The following is a 24,082-nucleotide window of genomic DNA, read 5'->3' as shown; positions in this document are numbered from 1 at the left end:
AAGTTAGTGGGTGGGTCATTAGATTGGGCAGACTTGATGGGCCTTGGCCCTTTTCTGCCGTCATTTTCTATGTTTCTATGTTATGACCGGGGGGAACCCAGGTACTCTTCTCACGAACCACAGAACTGTCATACTTGGGTTCCACATCAGAAAAATACAACCGAAGTTGCAAAATTCTAAAAAATTTTTCCAAATCAGTCCTCAGCTGAAATAGATCGTACACTCTTGTTGGCACAAAGGATAACCCCTTATCTAAGACCTGTATCTCTTGATTCGTGAAGGACCTGGAAGACAAATTTATCACTCCCCTCTGACATTCCGATTGGACCGCGTGACCGGGCCCCCTTGAAACTGCACTCTGGTCGCTTGTTGTCTCCCCCGCCGCGACTGTCCTCGACGCCCTAAAAAAGGCTTTCTGCTGATGTTCTCATCACTACTTACAGAAGTCTGTGGTGGTCATCTCCGACTGAACTCTGCCACCCTCATCTTCCCTCATCCAGCGATACACAAAACCTTCCGTGTAATCATGTTGGTCACGCTGAAATTTCTTCAGTTTCTTCATACACAATTCTTCTTTAAACTTATCAACTTTAGACTGTAGTTCTTGAAACTGATGTTGAAAATCAGTCTCTTCTCTAAAGGATTCCAGTTTAGTATTGGGACTCCATACGCAATTTTTCTTGGGAAGTCTGAATGACAAGAAGCATTAAATCAAGAGAGCATTGGTTAAGTATAGAATTCCACTTCTCAATAAATGCCTTGTCGTCCACAAATAACCGAGGAGCTTTGTTAATACGCAACCCCCGGGGGATGATTTCTTTCTTGCTATAGTCCACCATTGCAGCACTGTGGACCTCCATAACTGACATACTTTTAGCTTGCTCAAACAACTCCAACCACTTGGAATTCTTAATCACACTCTCTGAAGATAATGCCAGTGAAGGAGCCTGTAAAATGTCCTCCCTTTGGTCTCCTGAGAAGCGGAATCCGGTGTTCCATGCTTGGGCCATCTTGTAAATTACAATTGTCTCACAAGAAAAAAAACAGAGTTTTGCGCTGCATTATATTCCCTGATGCAGCCTCGTGTGAAGCGAAACAAGGACTTGTTGGAATTTAAAAGAGGACATGGTTTGTGAAAGGTTCATCTAGTGAGCGCCACCAATATTTTCTCTGGCCAGACATTTTCATCTATGGCGTGTTCTTGACCATGTTTCCAAAGCTAAGCAAACTTTTTTGTTTTTTCTTTTCCTGTGCACAGTGATGGGTTTTTTTCACCCTTTGATAAATTCATTTCAGTGGTGGTGGAGTTTTTTGTCTATGATAACAAATGAAGCAGTATTGAATGTTTATCAAGTTTTGATTGTGGACTGCTGTTAATTTGAATTTTGAGGCTTTTTCTCCACCTTTTATGTGAAATGCTTATCGGGAGTGTTTAGCCCACCTCTGGCGAGTAATATATATAACTTCTGAATTTTTTGATTTAGTTATTACTCTGGTTTTTTTCTTGAGAGATGTTTAAATACCTACGTGGTATTAATGTGCATGCGTTGAGTCTTTTTCATTTGAAAGGAAGCTCTGGAATGAGAGGGTATAGGATGAAGTTAAGAGATGATAGGCTCAGGAGTAATTTAAGGAAAGGAGAAATTAGGTTCTTACCTGCTAATTTTCTTTCTGTTAGCTTGTAGACTGGTATAGTCCTTACAAATGGATTATATACCTCACTACTACCAGCAGGTGGAGACTGAGCACAAACTTGGATATCAGTATAGCTTCCCCTTTTACAATCCAGTCTGCCAAATAGCCAAGCAGAACCTAGGAAAGACTTCAACTGAAAACAGTATAACACATTCTGAGCAGGAGTGGAAAAACAACAAACATCTCCACAACTCACAAGCTAAGCCAGCTGAGCTATAGCCGCTGTTCTTACTTCTCCCAGGCCCTACAAAAATTCTAGAACCCACAGAAAAAATAAAGTCTGCACGCGAGCAAAACAAAAACCCGCAATCACCGCACAAAGACTATATCAGTCTACAAGCTAACAGAAAGAAAATTAGCAGGTAAGAACCTAATTTCTCCTTCTGTATCGCTTGGTATACTGGTATAGTCCTTACGAATTGGACGTACCAAAGCAGTACCCATTAAGGGTGGGACCCCCGAAGGGCCGACACCGAGAACACGCTCACCGAATACCGCGTCCCTATGCGCTTGAACATCCACACGGTAGTGTCTTACAAAGGAATGCAGAAAATACCTAACTGCAGCCTTGCAAATATCCACTGGAGGCACTAGAGAAGACTCAGCTCAAGAAGCTGCCTGACCCCTAGTGGAATGAGCCTTGAGAAATTCTGGAACAGGCTTCTTTAGAAGATAAGTGGAAGCAATAGTCTCCTTGATCCAGTGTGCAATAGTAGCCTTAGAAGCGCCATCTCCCTTACGAGGACCCGCTAGAAGGACAAAAAGATGATCTGATTTCCTGATCTCCTGGGTCCGCTGCACATAAGAACAAAGAGCCCTCCTGACTGCCTAACATTGGGAGGACTACAGATTGATTGACATGAAAAGGAGAAACTACTTTTGGCAGAAAAGACGTAACAGGCCTCAAGACAACCTGCTCCCTAGAAAACTCCAAGAAGGGAGCCCTACAAGAGAAAGCCTGCAGCTCAGAAACATGTCCAGCTGAAGTAATGGCCACTGTCGCACACCCGATAGTGAGTAGTCAGAATGGCTACCGGGTGCTGCGCACAAACACAGTTCCTGCGTGCCTTTACGACTTGAAAGGCCCTGCTGGTGATAATAAAGTCAGTTAAACACAAAAATTGCTCAGGATGCTTCAGCTTTTAAGGATAGCACACTTTATTTATCATAGTCACTGCGCTCAAGTCCACATTCAAAAGGAAAAGAAAAACAAAAGAAAGCTCATTAGTTCAGCTTATTTTACAGCTAAACCTGAGCAGCCCCTTCCTCAGGGTAAGTCTTTCTTATGTAGTCTTTATTAAGCAATTCAAAAGTCAGTTTGTTTTCACAAGCACGCTGTGTTAGCCTGAGAGTATCACAGGCTTTTCCCCTGTTAAGCCAGCAAAGCTGACGGGGGTGGGGGAGTTGCTGAATCCACTTATTTAGCTTGCCAGAAAATGGCCCCTCTATCCCAACCTAGGATCTTTGTGGATTCAGACCCCACAACTCCCACCGCACAACAATCAGCGGCTAACTTGGCCTTATCACAAAAAGGCAAACCAAAAATATTTCAAACAGAGTTCACAGTCCTTCAAAGAACAAAAAGGTTTCTTCAGGGTGAGACTTGATAAGAATTCTCACACACACACACAGTCCCAGCCAGCACAAGTCCCAGGTGCCTCAAAACACAAATCAGGCTTGTCAGAGAAGAACAAACATAGCAAAACAACTTAGCTCTCTCTCCTGCAGTCTTCTCAACTGTCACCGGCAATGTCCATTGCTTCCTCAGGTAAGCTTGCCAAAGGGAAATTACTCAGGTCCTCCATTTCTATCTCATTCCCTTGCTGAGACAGGGGAGCAGCACCAGGACATGAGTCTTCTTCCCAGGTTGGATCCAGACTGCCTCTTCCCAGCTTGGACTGCTGGTTATGACCAGGTTTGAGAAAGCCACGCCCTGCTCTAAAAGGAGAATGGGTTGGCTTTTGCTGAGCCTTGTGGTGTTGCTCAATTAGTCTCAGGAGCTGTGTGCTAGCTTGATTAGGAGCCTGCCTACCAGAGTGCTTCTTAGCAGGGACTGTTCTAGGTTCAGGGAAGTTTTTAAACTCATTCTGCTTCCCCTCCCCCCAGGGCTCCTGCTCTTGGGCAATCTCCTCAGGGCTAGAATCCTGTTCCTCACTGCTAGCACTGCTGCTGCACTGATCAGCCCTTTTAAAGATCAGGGTTTTTTGTGCTTTCACAGGCACAAACCTAACCTCAGTAGCAGGTTTGTGACACCACCAAGAAGATCGCTTTAAGAGTAAGGTCCTTCAAAGAGCAGTCGCCCAACGGTTAAAAAGGATGGCGCACTAGAACTGATAGAACCAGATTCAGATTCCAAGAAGGAACAGAGGGCCGCATGGGAGACCTGAGCAACCTGGCCGTCCGCAAGAAGCGAATCACATCAGGAATGGCAGTCACACGCTGACCTTTCACTAACCCCTGAAAGGCTGACAAGGCCGCAAGCTGAACCCTGAAAGAAGACCAAGCCAGTCCCCTATCCAGGCATCCTGCAACAACTCTAGCATGTTAGGCAGTGAAGCGCGAAATGAGGCCACTCCATGCGCATCACACCACTCTTCAAATAGATGCCAAACCCTCACATAAGCCCTAGAGGTGGAAAGCCTCTGGGACCCCAAGAGAGTTGAGATCACTTTATCTGAATACCCTTTCTTACCTAGGCGATCCCTTTCAAGAAACAAGCCTTAAGACAAAAAGGGACCCGGATCGAACATTGGAATGGGACCCTTAGTTAGAAGGCCATCCAAGAGAAGCAGAGGAAGAGGATCCACCACCAGATGCCTCACCAGATCCGCGTAGAACTGATAGAACCCAGGAGATCACGGTCGTTGAGGTCAATACGGAGCCACCGGAACCATGAGGCCTGGATGGCGAATTATGTGGAGAAGAACTCTGCCCACTAATGTCCATGGAGGGAACATATACAACAGCCCCTCCATTGGCCATTGTTGAACCAGAGCATCCAGGCCCTCGGCCTGACAGTGTCTGCGATGACTGAAAAAGCGGGGCATTTTGGCATTGACACTTGTGGCCATCAGGTCCATGAGCAGCTGACCCCAAGACTGCACTATCAACTGAAAAGCCACCTGGCTTAGACACCACTCTCCGGGATCTAGCATGCGACGACTTAGAAAGTCCGCTTGAACATTCTCCCCTCTAGCTATGTGGGATGCTGATATTTCTTGAAGGTGTGACTCTGCCCAGCCCATGAGCAGAGTCGCCTCCTGTGCCACCAAAGTGCTCCTGGTGCCCCCCTGATGATTGACATAGGCCACCACCGTGGCACTGTCTGACAGAACCCTGACTGACTTGCCCATCAGAAAGGATTGGAAGGCTAGCAATGCCAGATGGATGACTAGTCTCCAAGACATAATCGACCAAGAACCTCCTCCGTAGACATAGAAACATAGAAAATGACGGCAGGAAAGGGCCAAGGCCTATCTAGTCTGCCCACACTAATGGCCCACCCCCTAACTACCTCCATGAAGAGATCCCACATGCCAATCCCATCTTTTCTTAAAATCTGGCACGCTGCTGGCCTCAATTACCTGTTGTGGAAGATTATTCCAGTGGTCAACAACCCTTTCGGTGAAGAAATATCTTCTGGTGTCGTCATGAAATTTCCCACCCCTGATTTTCAAAGGATGCCCTCTTGTTGCCGTAGGTCTTTTAAGGAAAAAGAGATCCTCTTCCACCTCGATAAGGCCCGTGACATATTTGAACGTCTTGATCATGTCTCCCCTCTCTCTGCGTTCCTCGAGTGAGTACAGCTGCAACTTACCCAGTCGTTCCTCAAACGGGAGATCCTTGAGTCCTGAGACCATCCTGGTGGCCATTCGTTGAACCGACTCAACTCTCCGCCCATCTTTTTGATAATGCGGCCTCCAGAATTGTATACAGTATTCCAGATGGGGTCTCACCATGGATCTGTACAACGGCATTATGACCTCGGGCTTACGGCTGACGAACCTTCTACGGATACAGCCCATGATTTGTCTAGCCCTGGATGAAGCTTTCTCCATTTGATTGGCAGTCTTCATGTCTTCGCTAATAATCACTCCCAAGTCACGTTCTGCTACAGTCCTTGCTAGGATCTCACCATTTAGGGTGTAAGTCCTGCATGGATTTTTGCCGCCAAGGTGCATGACCTTGCATTTTTTGGCATTGAAACTTAGTTGCCATGTCTTTGACCAATGCTCCAGCAGGAGTAGGTCCTGCGTCATACTGTCGAGCATTGAGCTTTTGTCGGGCATTTTGCTTTCATCTGTTGTGCGGTTGCCTATATTGCATAGTTTGGCATCATCAGCGAATAATGTAATTTTACCTCGAAGCCCCTCAGCCAAGTCTCTTACGAAGATGTTAAATAGGATTGGGCGCAAGACCGACAGTGGGCGGAGTTAGCTCTCGCCTCTTCCCATGCTAGCACCGCCTTCTCTGCTTCTCTCTCCACTCCTTCCTGCTAGCACACTCTCTGCTCCCTGCTCCGCTCACTGTTCTGCCATGTGCTCAGGACTGTTCTACCATGTGCTCAGGACTAGGCACAGCTCCTACAGTCTCCCTTCGGCTGGCCTTACACTGTGGACTCTCCGCCGTTGGCTCGTCCCCTTTTATGGGGGGAGTTTGGCTGGTGACGTCGGGGGTGGGCGGAGTTAGCTCTCGCCTCTTCCCCTGCTAGCACCGCCTTCTCTGCTCCTTCCTGCTAGCACACTCTCTGCTCCCTGCTCCGCTCACTATTCTGCCATGTGCTCAGGACTGTTCTACCATATGCTCAGGACTAGGCACAGCTCCTACAATCTCCCTTTGGCTGTCCTTGCACTGTGGACTCTCTGCCGTTGGCTTGTCCCCTTTTATGGGGGGAGTTTGGCTGGTGACGTTGGGGGTGGGCGGAGTTGGCTCTCGCCTCTTCCCCTGCTAGCACTGCCTTCTCTGCTCCTTCCTACTAGCACACTCTCTGCTCACTGTTCTGCCATGTGCTCAGGACTGTTCTACCATGTTCTCAGGACTAGGCACAGCTCCTACAGTCTCCCTTCGGCTGGCCTTGCACTGTGGACTCTCCGCCGTTGGCTCGTCCCCTTTTATGGGGGGAGTTTGGCTGGTGACGTCGGGGGTGTGCGGAGTTAGCTCTCGCCTCTTCCCCTGCTAGCACCGCCTTCTCTGCTCCTCTCTCCGCTCCTTCCTGCTAGCACACTCTCTGCTCCTTGCTCCGCTCACTGTTCTGCCATGTGCTCAGGACTGTTCTACCATGTGCTCAGGACTAGGCACAGTTCCTACAGTCTCCCTTCGGCTGGCCTTGCACTGTGAACACTCCGCCGTTGGCTCGTCCCCTTTTATGGGGGGAGTTTGGCTGGTGACGTCGGGGGTGGGCGGAGTTAGCTCTCGCCTCTTCCCCTGCTAGCACCGCTTTCTCTGCTTCTCTCTCCGCTCCTTCCTGCTAGTACACTCTCTGCTCCCTGCTCCGCTCACTGTTCTGCCATGTGCTCAGGACTGTTCTACCATGTGCTCAGGACTAGGCACAGTTCCTACAGTCTCCCTTTGGCTGGCCTTGCACTGTGAACACTCCGCCGTTGGCTCGTCCCCTTTTATGGGGGGAGTTTGGTTGGTGACGTCGGGGGTGGGCGGAGTTAGCTCTCGCCTCTTCCCCTGCTAGCACCGCTTTCTCTGCTCCTCTCTCCGCTCCTTCCTGCTAGCACACTCTCTGCTCCCTGCTCCGCTCACTGTTCTGCCATGTGCTCAGGACTGTTCTACCATGTGTCAGGACTAGGCACAGCTGCTACAGTCTCCCTTCGGCTTGCCCTGAGCTGAGTGACCTAGACACTGAGCTCCCCAACCAAGAAGACTGGCATCCATGAGCAGCACCGTCCACTGCGGCTGATCCAGACTCGCCCCCTGTACAAGATGGGGGGTCTGGAGCTACCAACGAAGACTGCCACGAGGTAAGCCTCGAGCTAAGCCTGGAAGCGGAACAGGGTGATCCAGACTGTGCCTCTGAGGCAATCACCTCTGAAGAAGAGTATACTAAAGAGGACGCATGTGCGCCTGCGACCACCTCACTATATCGAGTGAGGCTGCCATCAACCCCAAGACTTGGAGGAAATCCTGCGCCCAAGGACATCGGGACGCCATTTGCAGTCAAATCTGAGATTGCAATTTGCTTACCCTGGCCTCTGGAAGGAAGACCTTCCCCAAGGAGGTGTCGAACAGCACGCCTAGATACTCCAGACGCTGAGAGGGAGACAGCTGGCTCTTGGCAAGGTTGATTACCCATCCCAGTGACAGCAAAAACTCCACCACCCGAGCCGTGACCCGGGTACTCTCCTATAACGATTTCGCTCGAATCAACTAGTCATCCAGGTAGGGATGAATTAGAATGCCCTCTTTGCGCAACGCTGCCACAACAACCACCATCACCTAGGTGAACGTCCACGGAGCCGTGGCCAGACTAAAGGGAAGTGCACACAACTGATAATGTTGCCCCAAGATCGCAAAGCGATGATGGGAGGCCCAAATAGGAATGTGCAAGTAGGCCTCGGTCAGATCTAGAGAGGTCAGAAACTGCCCTGGCTGAACCGCCAAAATCACAGACCGCAGAGTTTCCATGTGAGTTTCCATGTGGAAGGAAGACACATGTGAAGAGCCCTGTTGTCCTCCTTCAAATCCAGGATGGGTCGAAAGGTCCCTTCTTTCTTTGGCACTACAAAGTAAATCGAGTACCAACCTGTGATCTACTCCTGCCGGAGAACTGGAACCACCGCACGGAGATCCAACAGTCATTGAAGGGTCTGATGAAAGGCCTGCTGCTTCCACGCCACCTGCGAGGGAGAAGCGAGAAAAAGGTCTGGCAAGGAAGGAACTCCATAGCATAGGCAAATTCCAGAGCATAGCCGTCCCGGATCACTTCCAGAACCCACTAATCGGATGTGATGTTTGCCTAATATGGATAAAATTCTCTCAGTCGTGCGCCCATGGGAACCAAGACAGGCTCCATCAAAGAGTCATTGAGCGGAACGGCCAGGGGCCCCACGAAAGGACTTCATGCACTGGAATAATCTGCCACTAGAGAGCCCAGAAGATGGAAAAGAGGAAGCCCCTTTACCAGAGCGGAAGCGGTGGAAATCACGCCCACGAGCAGTGCCACCTTGAGCCAGCAGCCTAGGCCTATCCCTAGGCACTTTAGAATCAGTGAAAGTCTGAACCAACTTGTCCAGGTCCTCACCATCAAGAAAGATCCTTTAAAAGGAAACTTTGTCAACTTAACCTTGGACGCCAAATCCGCCAACCAAGCGCGAAGCCACAAGGTACGGCGTGTTGCCATTCCTAAGGCCAGAGACTTAGCAGAGGCTCACAAGAGGTCATACATGGCATCCGAGAAATAAGAAGCACCCAATTCAATTTTGGCAACTTCTTGCTTTAGCAAGTTCCAATTCTCAGATTTACTGTCAAGCACATGCTGGGCCCAACGAAAACACGCCCGAGCCACTAGCCTGCCACACATCTGCCACAGGTCTGCCACACATCACCGCCTGGACCGACAGAGCTATCACATCAAAACTCTGTTTAAGGAGGGACTCTAACTTACGCTCCTCTGGGTCCTTCAAGGCCACACCGCCCTCAACAGGCACGGTATGCCTCTTAGAAATGGCCGAGACCACGGGTGACTTAAAAGTGTCCCTATCCCCTTCAGGAATGGGATACAGGCAGGCCATGGAGCGTGCAAAACGAAAAGGGGCTTCCGGCACCTGCCACTGTATGAGCATAATATCCCGAATATCCTGATGCATAGGAAAAGAGTGGGAAGCAGAGCGGATCCCCGTTAAGCAAGGGGTCCACAGTATGTGGGGGCTCAGACAAGGTTTCCTCAAAGTGCAAAACCGTGGAGACCTGCAGAATTAGCTCATGAAGCTTTTCCCGCTGAAAAATACGCACCACAGACGCATATTCGGCCTGAAAAAATGGGAACATGTCACCCCTTTCTACCACAAACTTCACTGGCTACCCTTTGAATCCAGAGTCCTATTCAAATTTGCCTGCTTCTGCTATAAAACAGTATTTGGCCTATCCCCAAGCTACTTAAACCCTCACTTCTATCTGAATCACATAAACAAGTACTCCCGCAGAATTCAACTCTTCGCCTTCCCCTCCCTAAAACTATGTCACTACAAAAGATTCCTTGATAAAACTTTTGCCTTCCAGGCTGCCAAACTGAACCCATGGCTAGCCCAAATTGTCCTTGAGGCCCCCACCTACCTTGGGTTTAGAAAATCTCTCAAAACTCACCTATTCCATGGACAAGACACCTAACACCCCTCTCCAATGAACAACAATCTCCTCCTCCCCCCTTCCACCTCCTTTCCCAACCTACCCACCCCCTCCCCCCCTAACCTACCCCCCTCTCTTCTCCTAACTTCATTCTACCTCCTTGCTCCAAATATTGTTCAATTGTTTTCGAACCACGTATTATTTATTGCTTGCCTCTAATATTGTTCAATTGTTTTTAAACCACTTGTAATTTTTTGTTAATCTAATGTAAACCGCCTAGAACTCCTTGGGTATGGCGGTATACAAAAATAAAGTTATTATTATTATTATTCTCTTTGCCAGCTGGGGGGTGCTTGAACCCCTCGCTGGTGGAATCTGACCCCCAAAGAGGATCCTGGAATTCTCCCCAAGAGTCCAGGTCCTCATCAATTACATCTTGCTCCTCTGGGTAAAAATCCTCATTCCAAGAGATCCTGGGGCGTTTGGATGAGAAAGGAGTAGAGGGGGGAAAATCCGCCGCTGTGTGGGGCCAAGCCGGGGAAGACGTCAAGGGTAAACACCTCCCCTCCCCCCAAGTGGACACAGAACCTCCTGCCACCAGCACATAAGATTTACAAGAAGCTAACAAAAATTCAGGGGGAAAACCACCCAGCGGTCCCAAGGGACTTCCTGCCCAGCAGGGGACCCTGCTATACCTTGCCCCTGTATTTCCAGAACAGGGGGAAGGTCACCTGAGGTAACAGAAATGAAGGAGGAGGATCCCGCCAAAATCGGAGCTCCTGCGGCCTGTCGTGTCTGAAAAGCCTGGGACTTTCCTGACGCTGAGGCACCAACCAATGCAAAAAAGAAATCCCCAGCCACTCTGTCAGTAAGGGAATCCTTCGCGAAGTACATGCAGCGGGGTGCCCTGGCCGTCGGCAACCACTGCCAATGAAACTCCCCCACTTCTCTGGCCTGCACAACGCTTACACAGGTCAGCCACGAATACCTTGCGTCTGAAGCACAATGAGCATTTTTTCCCCCTCTTAAAAGTGCTCTTTGTGCTGAAAACTGCCCTAGCTGTAATAAAAGTGCTGGTTAGATAATAAAAAAACAATACAAATGGCAATTTTAAAGGGAATTGAGCCCTTTAGACCGGCACACCTCAGTCAAGACAGATCTAAAGGGACACAAGAGGGAAGGAAATACTCGGAGGATACCGTGCAGAAAGATAGTGGGGAAAACTCACCAGATCTCAGGCAAGACAGATCTAAAGGGACACAAGAGGGAAGGAAATGCAAGAAAAGAACAGGCCACATACTCAAGGGTATATACACGAACGCAAGGAGCCTAAGGAACAAGATGGGTGAATTAGAAGCTATGACACAAAAGGATAACTTTGACATCATCGGCATCACAGAAACATGGTGGACCGAAGAAAACATCTGGGACACTATGCTACTGGGATACAAACTATACTGCAGAGACAGAATGGGTCATAAAGGTGGGGGAATCAAATCTACTGGAGAGAGCACACCTGAAAGTATGAATAAGTTCAAAATGCCAGGAGCCAATGGATTGGAAATGAAGATCGTCATCTACTATTGACCCCTAGTGCAGCCCGAAGAAATGGATGGAGAAATGATAGATGAGATCAAATGCAACTGCAAGGGAGGCAACACAATTATCATGGGTGATTTTAACTATCCGGGAATAGACTGGAATCTAGACACCTCCGGCTGTGGTAAGGAGACCAAGTTCCTGGATGCTATAGGCGATTGCTTCCTGGAACAACTTGTCAAGGAAAACACGAGAGGAAATGCAATTCTGGACTTAATTCTAAATGGACTACGAGGACAGATGCAAGATGTAGAAGTAGAGGGGACGCTGTGAACTAGTGATCACAATATGATCTGCTTCGACATAGATGCATGGGCGAAACATCGATCCAGAACAACGGTCACGGCACTGAACTTCCGAAAAGGAAATTACGAAGAGATGAGACTCATGGTGGGGAAAAAGATCAAGAAGAGGATAAGCACTGTAAAAATACTAGAGCAGGCATGATCCCTTTTTAAGGACACAGTCATCGAGGCGCAAAATCTCTATATACCGCGTATCAACAAGGGAGCCAAGAGAAAAAAGAACAAAGAACTGGCATGGCTCACTGTAGCGGTGAAGGAAGCAATCAGAGACAAGAAGACTTTGTTTAAGGAATGGAAAAGGTCAAAAATGGATGAAAACTGGAAAAAGCACAAACAGCATCAACGCAAGTGCCATAAAGCGGTAAAAGGGGCCAAAAGAGACTACGAGGAAAAAATAGCCAAGGAGGTGAAAAACTTCAAGACATTCTTTCGATACATTAAGGGGAAACGACCCACAAAGGAAACGGTGGGACCATTGGATGATAATAGAATAAAGGGAGTGCTAAAGGAAGACAAAGCCATCGCCGATAAACTGAACACATTTTTTGCGTCTGTATTTACCAAAGAGGACATACACAACATACCGGAACCCGACAGGCTATATGCTGGAGGCGAAGACGGGAAACTGACAAGGTTGACGGTCAGTCTAGAAGTATGCAGGCAGACTGATAGGCTTAAGAGTGACAAATTCCCGGGATCGGATGGCATCCATCCAAGGGTCATTAAGGAACTGAAAGGGACTATAACTGAACTGCTTCAACTAATAGCCAATCTGTCGATCAGATCGGAAAGGATTCCGGAAGACTGGAAGGTGGCAAATGTTACGCCGATCTTCAAAAAAGGTTCGAGGGGAGATCTGGGAAACTACAGACCGGTGAGTCTGACTTCGGTACTGGGAAAGATGGTAGAGGCGCTGATAAAAGGACCACATCATTGATCACCTTGACGGACACAATCTGATGAGGTCCAGTCAGCACAGGTTCAGCAAAGGGCGATCTTGCTTGATGAACTTGCTGCACTTCTTCGAGGGGGTAAACAGGCAGATAGACAAGGGTGACCCGGTCGACATTGTATATCTGGATTTTCAGAAGGTGTTCGACAAGGTTCCGCATGAACGACTACTTCGAAAAATTGACAGCCATGGAATAGAGGGTGAAATACACACGTGGATTAAAAACTGGCTAGCAGATAGAAAACAGAGTGGGGGGAAATGGACAATACTCGGACTGGAAGAACGCCACCAGTGCGGTCCCGCATGACTCAGTACTTGGACCCGTGCTCTTCAACATATTCATAAACGATCTGGAAATGGGTACGACGAGCGAGGTGATTAAATTTGTGGATGATACGAAGTTATTCAGCGTAGTGAAGACTCAGAAGAATTGCGAAGACCTGCAACGTGACATAAACACGCTCAAGAAATGGGCCGCGACATGGCAAATGAGGTTTAACGTGGATAAGTGTAAGGTGATGCATGTCGGTAACAAAAATCTTATATACGAATACCTGATGTCTGGTGCAGTACTCGGAGAGGCACCCCAGGAAAGAGACTTTGAAGTACTGGTCGACAAGTCGATGAAGCCATCTGTGCAATACGTGGCGGTGGCGAAAAGGGTGAACAGAATGCTAGGAATGATTAGGAAGGGGATCACCAACAGAGCTTTGAGAAAACACAATTCCAGCTCATAGTACAGTCCCTAATACTAGGTCTACTAGACTATTGCAACATCCTCTATCTCCTTTGCCCTGCAACAATAACAAAACAATTACAAACAATTCAAAACACAGGTCTGAGACTCATTTACTCATTGAGGAAACACGACCACATTAAAGAGGCATACCTCAACTCACACTGGCTTCCAATTCCAGCAAGAATACTATTTGAATCTATTGTCTACTATTTAAAACTTTAAATGGAGACAGCCCAACCTACCTGAACAACCGCCTCATCCAAACCACCTCAACTAGGCATAGGAAAACTCACATCCCATTCACACCCCCCCAAAGAAGTTAAATGGAAAAAACTATATGATGGCCTCCTAGCCACTCAAGCAGCAAAACTAGACAACCAAATCTCCAATCTTCTGATAGCGACCCGACTACAAAACATTCAGAAAAGAAATAAAGACCATACTTTTCAAGAAATCCCTGAAAAAGACTTAACACCACAAGTTTCCTTCTCTCCTCCCACTAACTCCCCGACCCCCCGAAACAACCTGCTCTACTCTTTATTTTCCCTGAAAATGACCAGATATCTTTTTGTAACCCACCTTCTATAACTCTTTTGTAATCCGCCTTGAACCGCAAGGTAATGGCGGAACAGAAATCCTTAATGTAATGTAATCATGCCGCTTTACAGGGCCATGGTACGCCCCCACCTGGAATACTGCGTCCAGCACTGCGTCCAGAAGGACACGGCACTACTCGAAAGGGTCCAGAAAAGAGCGATTAAAATAGTTAAGGGGCTGAAGGAGTTGCTGTACAGTGAGAGATTAGAGAAACTGTGCCTCTTCTCCCTTGAAAAGAGGAGTCTGATAGGGGACATGATTGAAACATTGAAGATAATGAAGGGAATAGACTTAGTAGATAAACACAGGTTGTTCACCCTCTCCAAGGTAGAGAGAACGAGAGGGCACTCTCTAAAGGGTATAGATTCCGTACAAACATAAGAAAGTTCTTCTTCACCCAGAGAGTGGTAGAAAACTGGAACTCTCTTCCGGTGGCAGTTATAGGGGAAAACATCCTCCAGGGATTCAAGACAAAGTTGGACAAGTTCCTGCTAAACTGGAACGTACGCAGGTGATGCTGGACTCATTTAGAGCACTGGTCTTTGACCTGGGGGCCGCAGCATGAGCGGACTGCATGGCACGATGGACCACTGGTCTGACCCAGCAGCGGCAATTCTTATGTTCTTATGTCTATCAAGCAATACAGAATTCTTTTTTACAGAAAGGGTGGTAGATGCATGGCACAGTCTCCCAGAAGAGGTGGTGGAGACAGAGAATGTGTCTGAATTCAAGAAAGCCTGGGATAGGTATGTAGGATCGAGAGAGGAAGAGATAATGGTTTCTATGGATGGGCCGACTGGATGGGCCATTTGGCCTTTATCTGCCATCATGTTTCTAAGATTTTGATGCAAACGTCTGCCATACGGCAGTCGAAGGAATGCACCGCAGACGTCTCTTGCAAGCCGCAACATCCCTGCAAGTCCTCTCCCCTACACATGGTAGAAACTCACCTGCCCCGGATAAGGGAAACCTCCTGTCTCCACCTCAAGCCATGCTCAGTTGTATGAGCTGTCAACGCAGGAAACAGGAAACTGCACTGTATAAATATTTTTTTTTTTAAAAAGTGAAGAGGAAGCCTGCAGGTAATCACTGGCCAGCAGCAGTAAGGACAGAAGGGGGGTTTTGACCTGGCTGCCTCAGGTATATCCCCAAGGCAATCAGATGCCCTAACCCCCTAGGCTACCACCAAGGCCAGCACACAATAAGAGCCCAATCTGGAAGGAAGAATCCAGGAATATGGGGAAACCCATCCATCCACCTGCTGGAGATAAGGGTATATTTGAGAGGTGTGTGGAGCATGCCATCCAAAGTACTAGCACACAACTCTTCTGCTCTCTACCTCCACCTACTGGTGGATGTACTTAACCCATGCGTCTGGATTCATCTACTGCAGATGATGGCGAACATGTTATTTCAGAAATTTAGTATAATTTTTATTGTACTTTGTATGAAATTGTATAATGAACGTGTTTGCAGTTTACCACTTTGAATTTATGGTTGGAACGGTTTATAAATCTTGGAGATCCCAGTGTATTTTACAGAACTCACAGAGGAGGGTGCTGCATTAGCCATCACCAGAAAGACTCCGGCCTGTTCAGCACTGGTGATCCACATCTTAGAACCGGTGATGATGTAATAATCCTTCTTCTTCTCTGCGACAGTTTTCAGGGAAAATGCATCACTGCCAGACTCAGCCTCCGAAAGACAGAAACTTCCAATCTGACAACAAAGAGAAACAAGATCATAGCAGCGGCAATTATGTCATTAGCCTCAGGGTAGTACCAAGTCTAACCAAAATGAGGAATGTAATAGGTGGATATAGATACCTGGCAGAAAAAAATAAGCAGCCGGGCAACACCTATGCCAACCAGAGACGAAGGAGCAATGAAACCTTTCCTACTAATTTTCATTCAGTTCAAAACTTGTGGGTTGTGTCTAGCAGATGGAGACAAAGAAGACGTTTGCCCTATAAGGGCTCTCTGCAGCATGACTTCTTGTTTGTAGTGAATTGTTGAATTAATAATAATAACAAAACCTCACAAGGGGAAAAGGGACTTGGATTCATTTAACTACTTTCCTATATCCTTTTTTTTCCTTGTAGCTCTGGTGTTTGATCCTGAGAAGAACATTCGATTTGCTTCAGGTCTATGATTCAGGAGGCCATCTGGACCCATAACAGCACCTCATCTCTGTTTGGGCTGAGCTGAAGCAGATTGCACTTCGAACATCTGCTCAATTGAAACATTACTTTTTGACTACATTTTTCTGCAAGATATCCATAAAACTTTTTGATGTGTTTTTATTCAGTACACAATTCATTTTCACAAGATAGTGCAGTGGGAAAAACTTACAACATTTTACATCAACTTCATTCAGGACACGACACACTAAATTTCATAAGAATCGGCCGAGTTCTTTGGAAGATACGACAAAAAACATTTTGCTGTGGTTTTCTTTTGGTTCACAGGGGTCAATATTTAGCCAGCAGCATGCAGTGTTTTGCTGACTGCCACAGCGGTATTCCCAGACATTTAATTCTGGTTTTGCGGAGTCAGCTAACACATAGCCATTAAGCCCTATTTTCAGCACATAAAGATAGGACAGCCTTTTATGCCCTTCCACTTATGTGTTGGACAAGTGCCAACTCCATCCCTGGAATGCCCCCCAAATACAAGGATTGCAGTTTGGCACTAACCAACACAAACCACTTAAATGCCACTGAAAAAAAAAGCGGTTAGCCCTGAACAAATGACTTAACTGGGCAGTAGCCATTTCTGGGAGCGTGTGGCCTAGTGGTTAGAGCTTCAGTCTCAGCTCCCTGGGCAGGTCACTTAATCCTCCTTGAGGTAGATTGTGAATCCGCCAGGACAGATAGGGAAAAGGCTGATTTTTAACCCATTCTGAGCTAAAAAATCAACCCAATGTTGTTCAAACTTTTATAGGTGGCAATTTGGTCAGGATTCATGCGCATCGGCCCTAGTGGGTAAAACCTGGAGGAATGCTCCCCCTTTCATCATGTCTCTGTCATTGACTTAATGGGCTTCCCCAGTGAAAAGCAAGAGAAGAGAGAATTAACTCACCATATCCTTTGCAAGCTGAGGCAAGTATGCTCTCTTCTGCTCTTCTGTCCCAAACTTCCTAAACAAAGTGTTAATGATTGTATTTTGGACATCACACACAAGCGATACAGATGGGTCCACTTTTGCCAGTTCTTCAATCGCAAGGACTGAGGAGAAGAAGGAAGCCCCAGTTCCACCGTACTCTTCCTCAATCTCCATAGCCATGAGCTAAGGAGGAAAGAGTAAAAGGCTGATCATACACTAAAGATTTTCTTGGCTTCATCTCATCACTTACTGTATTGTTTGCCAGCGTTTGCTGCTACATAATCATACTTCCCCACTCCAATCGCAGCTCTGTCCCTCTTTGTGACATGGGAAAATTACTTTGATTTTTGCCTGCAGTTTTCTCCAGCTCAGTCACAACAGGGCCTAGCTGGATCAATATTTCTCTCATGTTATATCCCTTCCCATAGCAACAGCAGCTGAGTTTCTGAAGGTGCCACCAAGGACTAACATCGATTCTAAATCTGGACATGAGGTGGCGCCATTGCATAACTCCCTCCCTCCCTCCCAGAGGCAGTTCCCATTCCATCTTCACAGGATACTTCAGATCCTGCCCGGACAAGTGGTAAAAATAAAACCCTATGTACTCTTAGGATACAGATTCTCAATCCCACATACAGTCTAGTTTCCAAGATAGCACAGTTACTTACCGTAATAGGTGTTATCCAGAGACAACAGGCAGATATTCTCTACATGTGGGTTACGTCACCGACGGAGCCCCCTAGCGGATGTTTTCGCAAGCAGACTTGCTTGAAGACCTTCAAGCTTGTGACTGGCCCGCGCATGCACACGTGCCCCTCCCGCCCGGTCTAGGGCATGTGTCTCCTAAGCGTGGCCTCAGTTCAGATAGCTAGCAAAGAAGCCAACGACGGGGAGGTGGGTGGGTTGCAAGAATATCTGCATGCTGTCCCTGGATATCACCTGTTATGGTAAGTAACTGTGCTTTATCCCAGGACAAGCAGGCAGCATATTCTCTACATGTGGGAGACCTCCAAGCTAACCAGAATGGGATGGAGGGAGAGTTGGCAAGTTAGGAGAACAGATTTTGCAAAACCGACTGGCCGAAATGGCCATCACGCCTGGAAAAAGCATCCAGACAGTAGTGCGAGATAAATGTATGAACTGAGGACCAAGTGGCAGCCTTACAGATTTCCTCAATCGGAGTTGAGCGGAGGAAAGCAACAGATGCCGCCATCGCTCTGACCTTGTGGCCTGTGACTCGACCCGGCAGGGAGAGACTAGCCTGAGCGTAACATAAAGAGATACAAGCGGCCAACCAGTTAGAAATGGTCCGCTTAGAAACAAAGTGACCCAAGCGATTAGGATCGAAAGAAGGAACAGCTGGGGAGCTGAACGATGAGGAGCGGTGCGCTTCAAGTAGAAGGCCAGCACACACTTACAATCAAGAGAATGCAGAGCCACTTCTCCAGGGTGAGAATGAGGCTTCGAAAAAACACTGGAAGAACAATGGATTGGTTGATATGAAACTCAGAAACAACCTTAGGCAATAACTTAGGATGGGTACAGAAAACCACCTTATCATGATGGAAGACAGTGAAAGGTGGATCCGCAACCAAGGCTTGAAGCTCACTGATCCGATGGGCAGAAGTGAGAGCAATAAGAAAAAAAACCTTTCAAGTAAGAAACTTCAAGTGAGCCTGCGCAAGCGGTTCGAATGGGGGTTTCATCAATTGAGCAAGAACCACGTTAAGATCCCAAACCACAAGAGGAGGTTTAAGGGGCGGATGAACGTGGAAAAGGCCTTTCATGAAGCAGGAAACCACAGGATGAACAGAGATAGGCTTCCCGTCAATTGGCTGATGAAAAGCAGCAATGGCACTAAGGTGGACTCGAACCGAAGATAACTTGAGTCCAGTGCCAGACAAGTGTAAAAGATAATCCAGGACAGCAGATAGGGAGGCAGACAGCGGCTCCTGGTGTCGAGTAGCACACCAGGAAGAAAAGCGGGTCCACTTCTGATGGTAACATTGGCGAGTGGACTCCTTCTGAGACGCCTCCAGGACGTCCAGCACAGGTTGGGAGAACTGGAATGAGGGCATCAAGTCTCGAGGAACCAAGCCGTCAAGTGCAGAGACTGTAGGTTGGGATGAAGAAGAGAACCGCGACTCTGTGTAAGCAGAGAAGGAAAAACAGGCAGAAGAAGAGGCTCCCTGGAACTGAGTTGCAAAAGAAGGGAGAACCACGGCAGCCGGGGCCACCGAGGAGCTATCAGAATCATGATGGAACGCGAGGACTTGAGCCTGACGAGAGTTTTCAGATTCAGAGGGAATGGAGGGCACGCATAACATAAGAACATAAGTATTGCCTCTGCTGGGTGAGACCAGGGATCCATCGTGCCCAGCAGCCCGCTCCCGTGGCGGCCCTCGAGGTCCTTGACCTGTAAGTTCCCACCACCTGAATTGTTTATGCCCTAATCCTGATGTACCCTGTATAGTACTCCTCTATCTATAACCTGTAATCCCTTTCTCCTTCAAGAAGTCATCCAGGCCCTTTTTGAAACCCATTATTGTACTCTGTCCTATCACCTCTCCTGGAAGCGCATTCCAGGTGTCCACCACCCTCTGAGTGAAGAAGTACTTCCTAGCATTCGTCTTGAATCTGTCTCCTTTCAGTTTTTCTGAATGTCCTCTTGTTTTTGATGTCCCCGCTAGCCTGAAGAATCTGTCCCTCTCCATCTTCTCTATACCTTTCATGATTTTATAGGTTTTTATCATGTCCCCTGTAAGTCTCCGCTTTTCCAGGGTAAAGAGCCCCTGCTTCTCCATCCTTTCGGTATATGCAAGGTTTTCCATGCCCTTAATCCATTTTTGTTGCTCTTCTCTGGACCCTCTCGAGCATCACCATATCCTTCTTAAGGTGCGGTGACCAGTATTGGACGCAGTACTCTATACTCTATTGCTCTACACTCCATCGCTCTATACAGTGACAGGATAGCTTCCTTCGTTCTGGTAGTGATACCTTTTTTGATAATGCCCAACATTCTGTTCACCTTTTTTGAGGCCGCTACACATTGTGCTGCTGGCTTCATCGTTGTATCCACCAATACCCCCAAGTCTTTTTCAAGGTTGCCGTCCCCCAATACCTTCCCTCCCATCGTATAGCTGTACATCGGGTTCCTTTTCCCTATGTGCAAGACTTTACATTTCTCTATATTGAAGCTCATCTGCCATCTATTTGCCCACTCACCCAACTTGTTCAGGTCACTTTGTAGATCTTTGCATTCCTCAACAGTTCTGACCCTGGAGAGTTTTGTGTCGTCCGCGAATTTTATAACTTCACACTTCGTCCCTGTTTCCGTGTCATTAATGAATATATTGAACAGCAACGGTCCCAGCACTGACCCCTGTGGGACACCACTCGTGACCCCTTTCCAGTCAGAGTAGTGTCCCTTAACTCCTACCCTCTGCTTTCTGTCCGCCAGCCAATTTTTGACCCATCTGTGCACGTCCCCTTCCACCCCGTGGCTCCACAGCTTCTTTAGTAGGCGCTCGTGGGGTACCTTGTCAAAAGCTTTTTGGAAATCCAGATATACAATGTCTATAGGGTCACCTTTGTCCAGTTGTTTGCTTACTCCCTCAAAGAAATGCAGTAGGTTTGTTTGGTATGATCTTCCTTTACAGAAACCATGCTGGCTTGTTCTTAACAGATTATTTTTTTCTATGTGTTCATTGATACTTTCCTTGATCAATGATTCGGCCATCTTCCCCGGAACTGAGGTTAAGCTCAGTCTGTAGTTCCCCGGGTCGCCTCTCGATCCTTTTTTGAAGATAGGCGTAACATTTGCTATCTTCCAGTCCTCCAGGATTACCCCTGTTCTCAAGGATAGATTACAAATCTGTCGCAGTAACTCTGCTGTTTTGTCTCTGAGCTCTTTCAGTATTCTTGGGTGGATTTCGTCTGGGCCCGGAGATTTGTCAGTTTTTAATCTATCTATTTGCTTGAGCACGTCTTCGAGGCTTACCTCCAAGTATGATAGTTTTCCCTCCAGCAGGAAAGCATCCGCCTCGAGTCTGAGAGGGGTGTAAACCCTGGAGCAGAAGCGGGGCAACTTGTGAATGAGGGTGGACGCGAATAGATCGACGTCCGGAGTTCCCCAACGAGAAAACACCTGATGCAGGGTCAAAGATGGATGGACCACTCATGAGGCTGCAGAAGACGACTCAGCTTGTCCACCAGACAATTGTGCTGGCCCTGAATGTAGACCGCTCGAAGGAATATGTTGCGGCAGATGGCCCATCTGGCCCAGAGCCGCATCGCCACCTGGCATAGGGACCGGGACTCGTTCCCCCCTGTTTGTTGATATAATACATGGCGACCTTCAAAAAGTAACCACAACAAAAATATTGGGAGTAATATTAGATCAGGAACTTATCTATCATGACCAGGCGGGATTGTACGTCTTGGGAAACCAGATGGAGACTATGTGGAAAAGGATTCCGAAAAAGCCCAGCTATTAAATGAATACTTCTGCTCAGTCTTCACCCGTGAAGCGCCGGGGCTTGGCCCTCAGCTACAGACAAGGGCTGACTCAGTAGACCCGTTTAGTAACTTCGAGTTTACGCCCAGCAGTGTTTACAGTCAAAGCTCAAGATTAACAAGGCAATGGGGCCTGACAACCTACACCCCAGGGGGCTTAGGGAGTTGAGTGATGTCTTGGCGGAGCCACTGTCAGCGCTCTTCAACCTCTCCCTTAGTACAGGCAGCGTCCCGTTGGACTGGAGGATGGCTAACGTTATTCCACTCCACAAGAAAGGCTCAAAGATGGAGACTGCAAACTACAGACCAGTGAGTCTAACATCGATAGTGAGCAAACTAATGGAAACTCTAATCAAACACCAATTGGATAAGATCCTGGATGAAGAGAATCTAGGGGACCCCCATCAACATGGATTTACTAAGGGGAGATCATGCCAATCCAACCTGATCAGCTTCTTTCACTGGGTGACGGGGAAGCTGGATGTTGGGGAGTCCCTGGACATCGTGTACCTGGACTTTAGCAAAGCATTCGATAGCGTGCCACACCGCAGGTTGCTGAGCAAGATGAGTTCTATAGGATTAGGTGACACATTGACGAAATGGGTTGGAAACTGGCTTGGAGGTAGGCTTCGAAGGTTAGTGGTGAACGGCACCCCCTCCGAAATGACGGAGGTGATCAGTGGAGTGCCACAGGGCTCGGTCTTGGGCCCGATCCTATTCAACATCTTTATAAGAGACTTGGCAGAAGGCCTTCGAGGTAAAATAACATTATTCGCCGATGACACCAAACTAAGTAATGTAGTGGGCTAATGCACAACGGACAAAGATTCAATGCCCGACAACATGATGCACGACCTACTCCTACTGGTGCGCTGGTCTAGGACCTGGCAACTTAGCTTCAATGCCAAAAAATGCAAAGTCATGCACCTAGGCAACCATAATCCATACAAGACTTATACCCTTAATGGCGAGATCCTAACAAGAACGGTAGCAGAACGAGACTTGGGGGTGATCGTCAGTGAGGACATGAAGGCTGCCAGTCAGGTAGAACAGGCCTCATCCAAGGCAAGGCAGATCCTGGGTTGCATATGCAGGGGTTTCGTCAGCCGTAAGCCGGAAGTCATTATGCCTTGTATAGATCCATGGTGAGGCCCCACCTGGAATACTGTGTGCAATTCTGGAGGCCGCATTATCGCAAGGATGTGCTGAGACTGGAGTCGGTTCAGAGAATGGCCACCCGGATGGTCTCGGGACTTAAGGATCTCCCGTACGAAGAACGATTAGACAAACTACAGCTATACTCGCTCGAGGAGCGCAGAGAGAGGGGGGGACATGATCGAGACGTTCAAGTATCTCACGGGCCGCATCGAAGCGAGGAAGATATCTTCTTTTTCAAGGGACCCACGGCAACAAGAGGGCATCCGTGGAAAATCAGGGGCGGGAAACTACGAAGTGACACCAGGAAATTCTTTTTCACTGAAAGGGTGGTTGATCGCAGGAATAGTCTTCCACTGCAGGTGATTGAGGCCAGCAGCGTGTCTGATTTTAAGGCCAAATGGGATCGGCACATGGGATCTATTCACAAGGCAAAGTAGGGGAGGATCATTAGGGTGGGCAGACTAGATGGGCCGTGGTCCTTATCTGCCGTTTGTTTCTATGACCAGATTAGTTCAGTGGTTAAAAATTGTTTTTATAAATTACGTCTCATTAGATCCTTATCAAAAGTCTTAAAGCCCGAGGCCCTTAACATTCTAATGCATTCATTAATCATTTCAAGGCTGGATTATTGTAACTCTTTATATCAGGGCATAACACAAAAAGAAATAAGAAGATTACAGATAATACAGAACACAGCAATAAAAATTATCACTAACTCAAAAAAATACGATCACGTTACACCACTTCTACAAGCAGCTCATTGGCTACCAATCACACATAGAATAACCTTTAAAATTTTACTGTTAACTTTTAAAATTCAACAAACCCATGCTCCAACTTTTCTACATCGTTTCTTAATACCGTATTCTCCATCCAGGGCATTAAGATCAACACAACAACAGCTATTGACTACTCCTTCATTAAAGATAATAGGAACCAGAAGACCTACCATTTTCTCAGTTATAGCACCCCAGCTTTGGAACAATTTACCAGTTTATATTCGTAATGAATCTTCTTTAGAAAAATTCAAGCGTTCCTTACAAAGTTTTTTGTTCAAGGACGCTTTTGAAAAATAGACAACACAATTTTACAAATCACCAAACTTCTTAGATCTAAATTAGATTTC

General features: G+C 47.4%; 1 protein-coding gene across 5 annotated transcripts in view; it reads right to left on the bottom strand.

Moving 5' to 3' along the window:
• The window catches only part of ACADSB (acyl-CoA dehydrogenase short/branched chain), a 156,293-nt gene that overhangs the window by 88,711 nt on the left and 43,500 nt on the right, over positions 1-24,082 (bottom strand). For all 5 annotated transcript variants that reach the window (XM_033940992.1, XM_033940994.1, XM_033940996.1 and 2 more), the window contains 2 exons: positions 17,260-17,466; positions 15,728-15,898 (listed from right to left, as the gene is read on the bottom strand). In XM_033940992.1, the coding sequence (XP_033796883.1) occupies positions 15,728-15,898; positions 17,260-17,466 (378 nt within the window). The remainder of the gene's footprint in view (positions 1-15,727; positions 15,899-17,259; positions 17,467-24,082) is intronic.

Source organism: Geotrypetes seraphini, chromosome 4 (assembly GCF_902459505.1).
Source record: "Geotrypetes seraphini chromosome 4, aGeoSer1.1, whole genome shotgun sequence".
NCBI lineage: Eukaryota > Metazoa > Chordata > Amphibia > Gymnophiona > Dermophiidae > Geotrypetes > Geotrypetes seraphini.
Note: the sequence above shows the minus strand (reverse complement) of the source record. Positions and strands in the feature narration are given on the sequence as shown.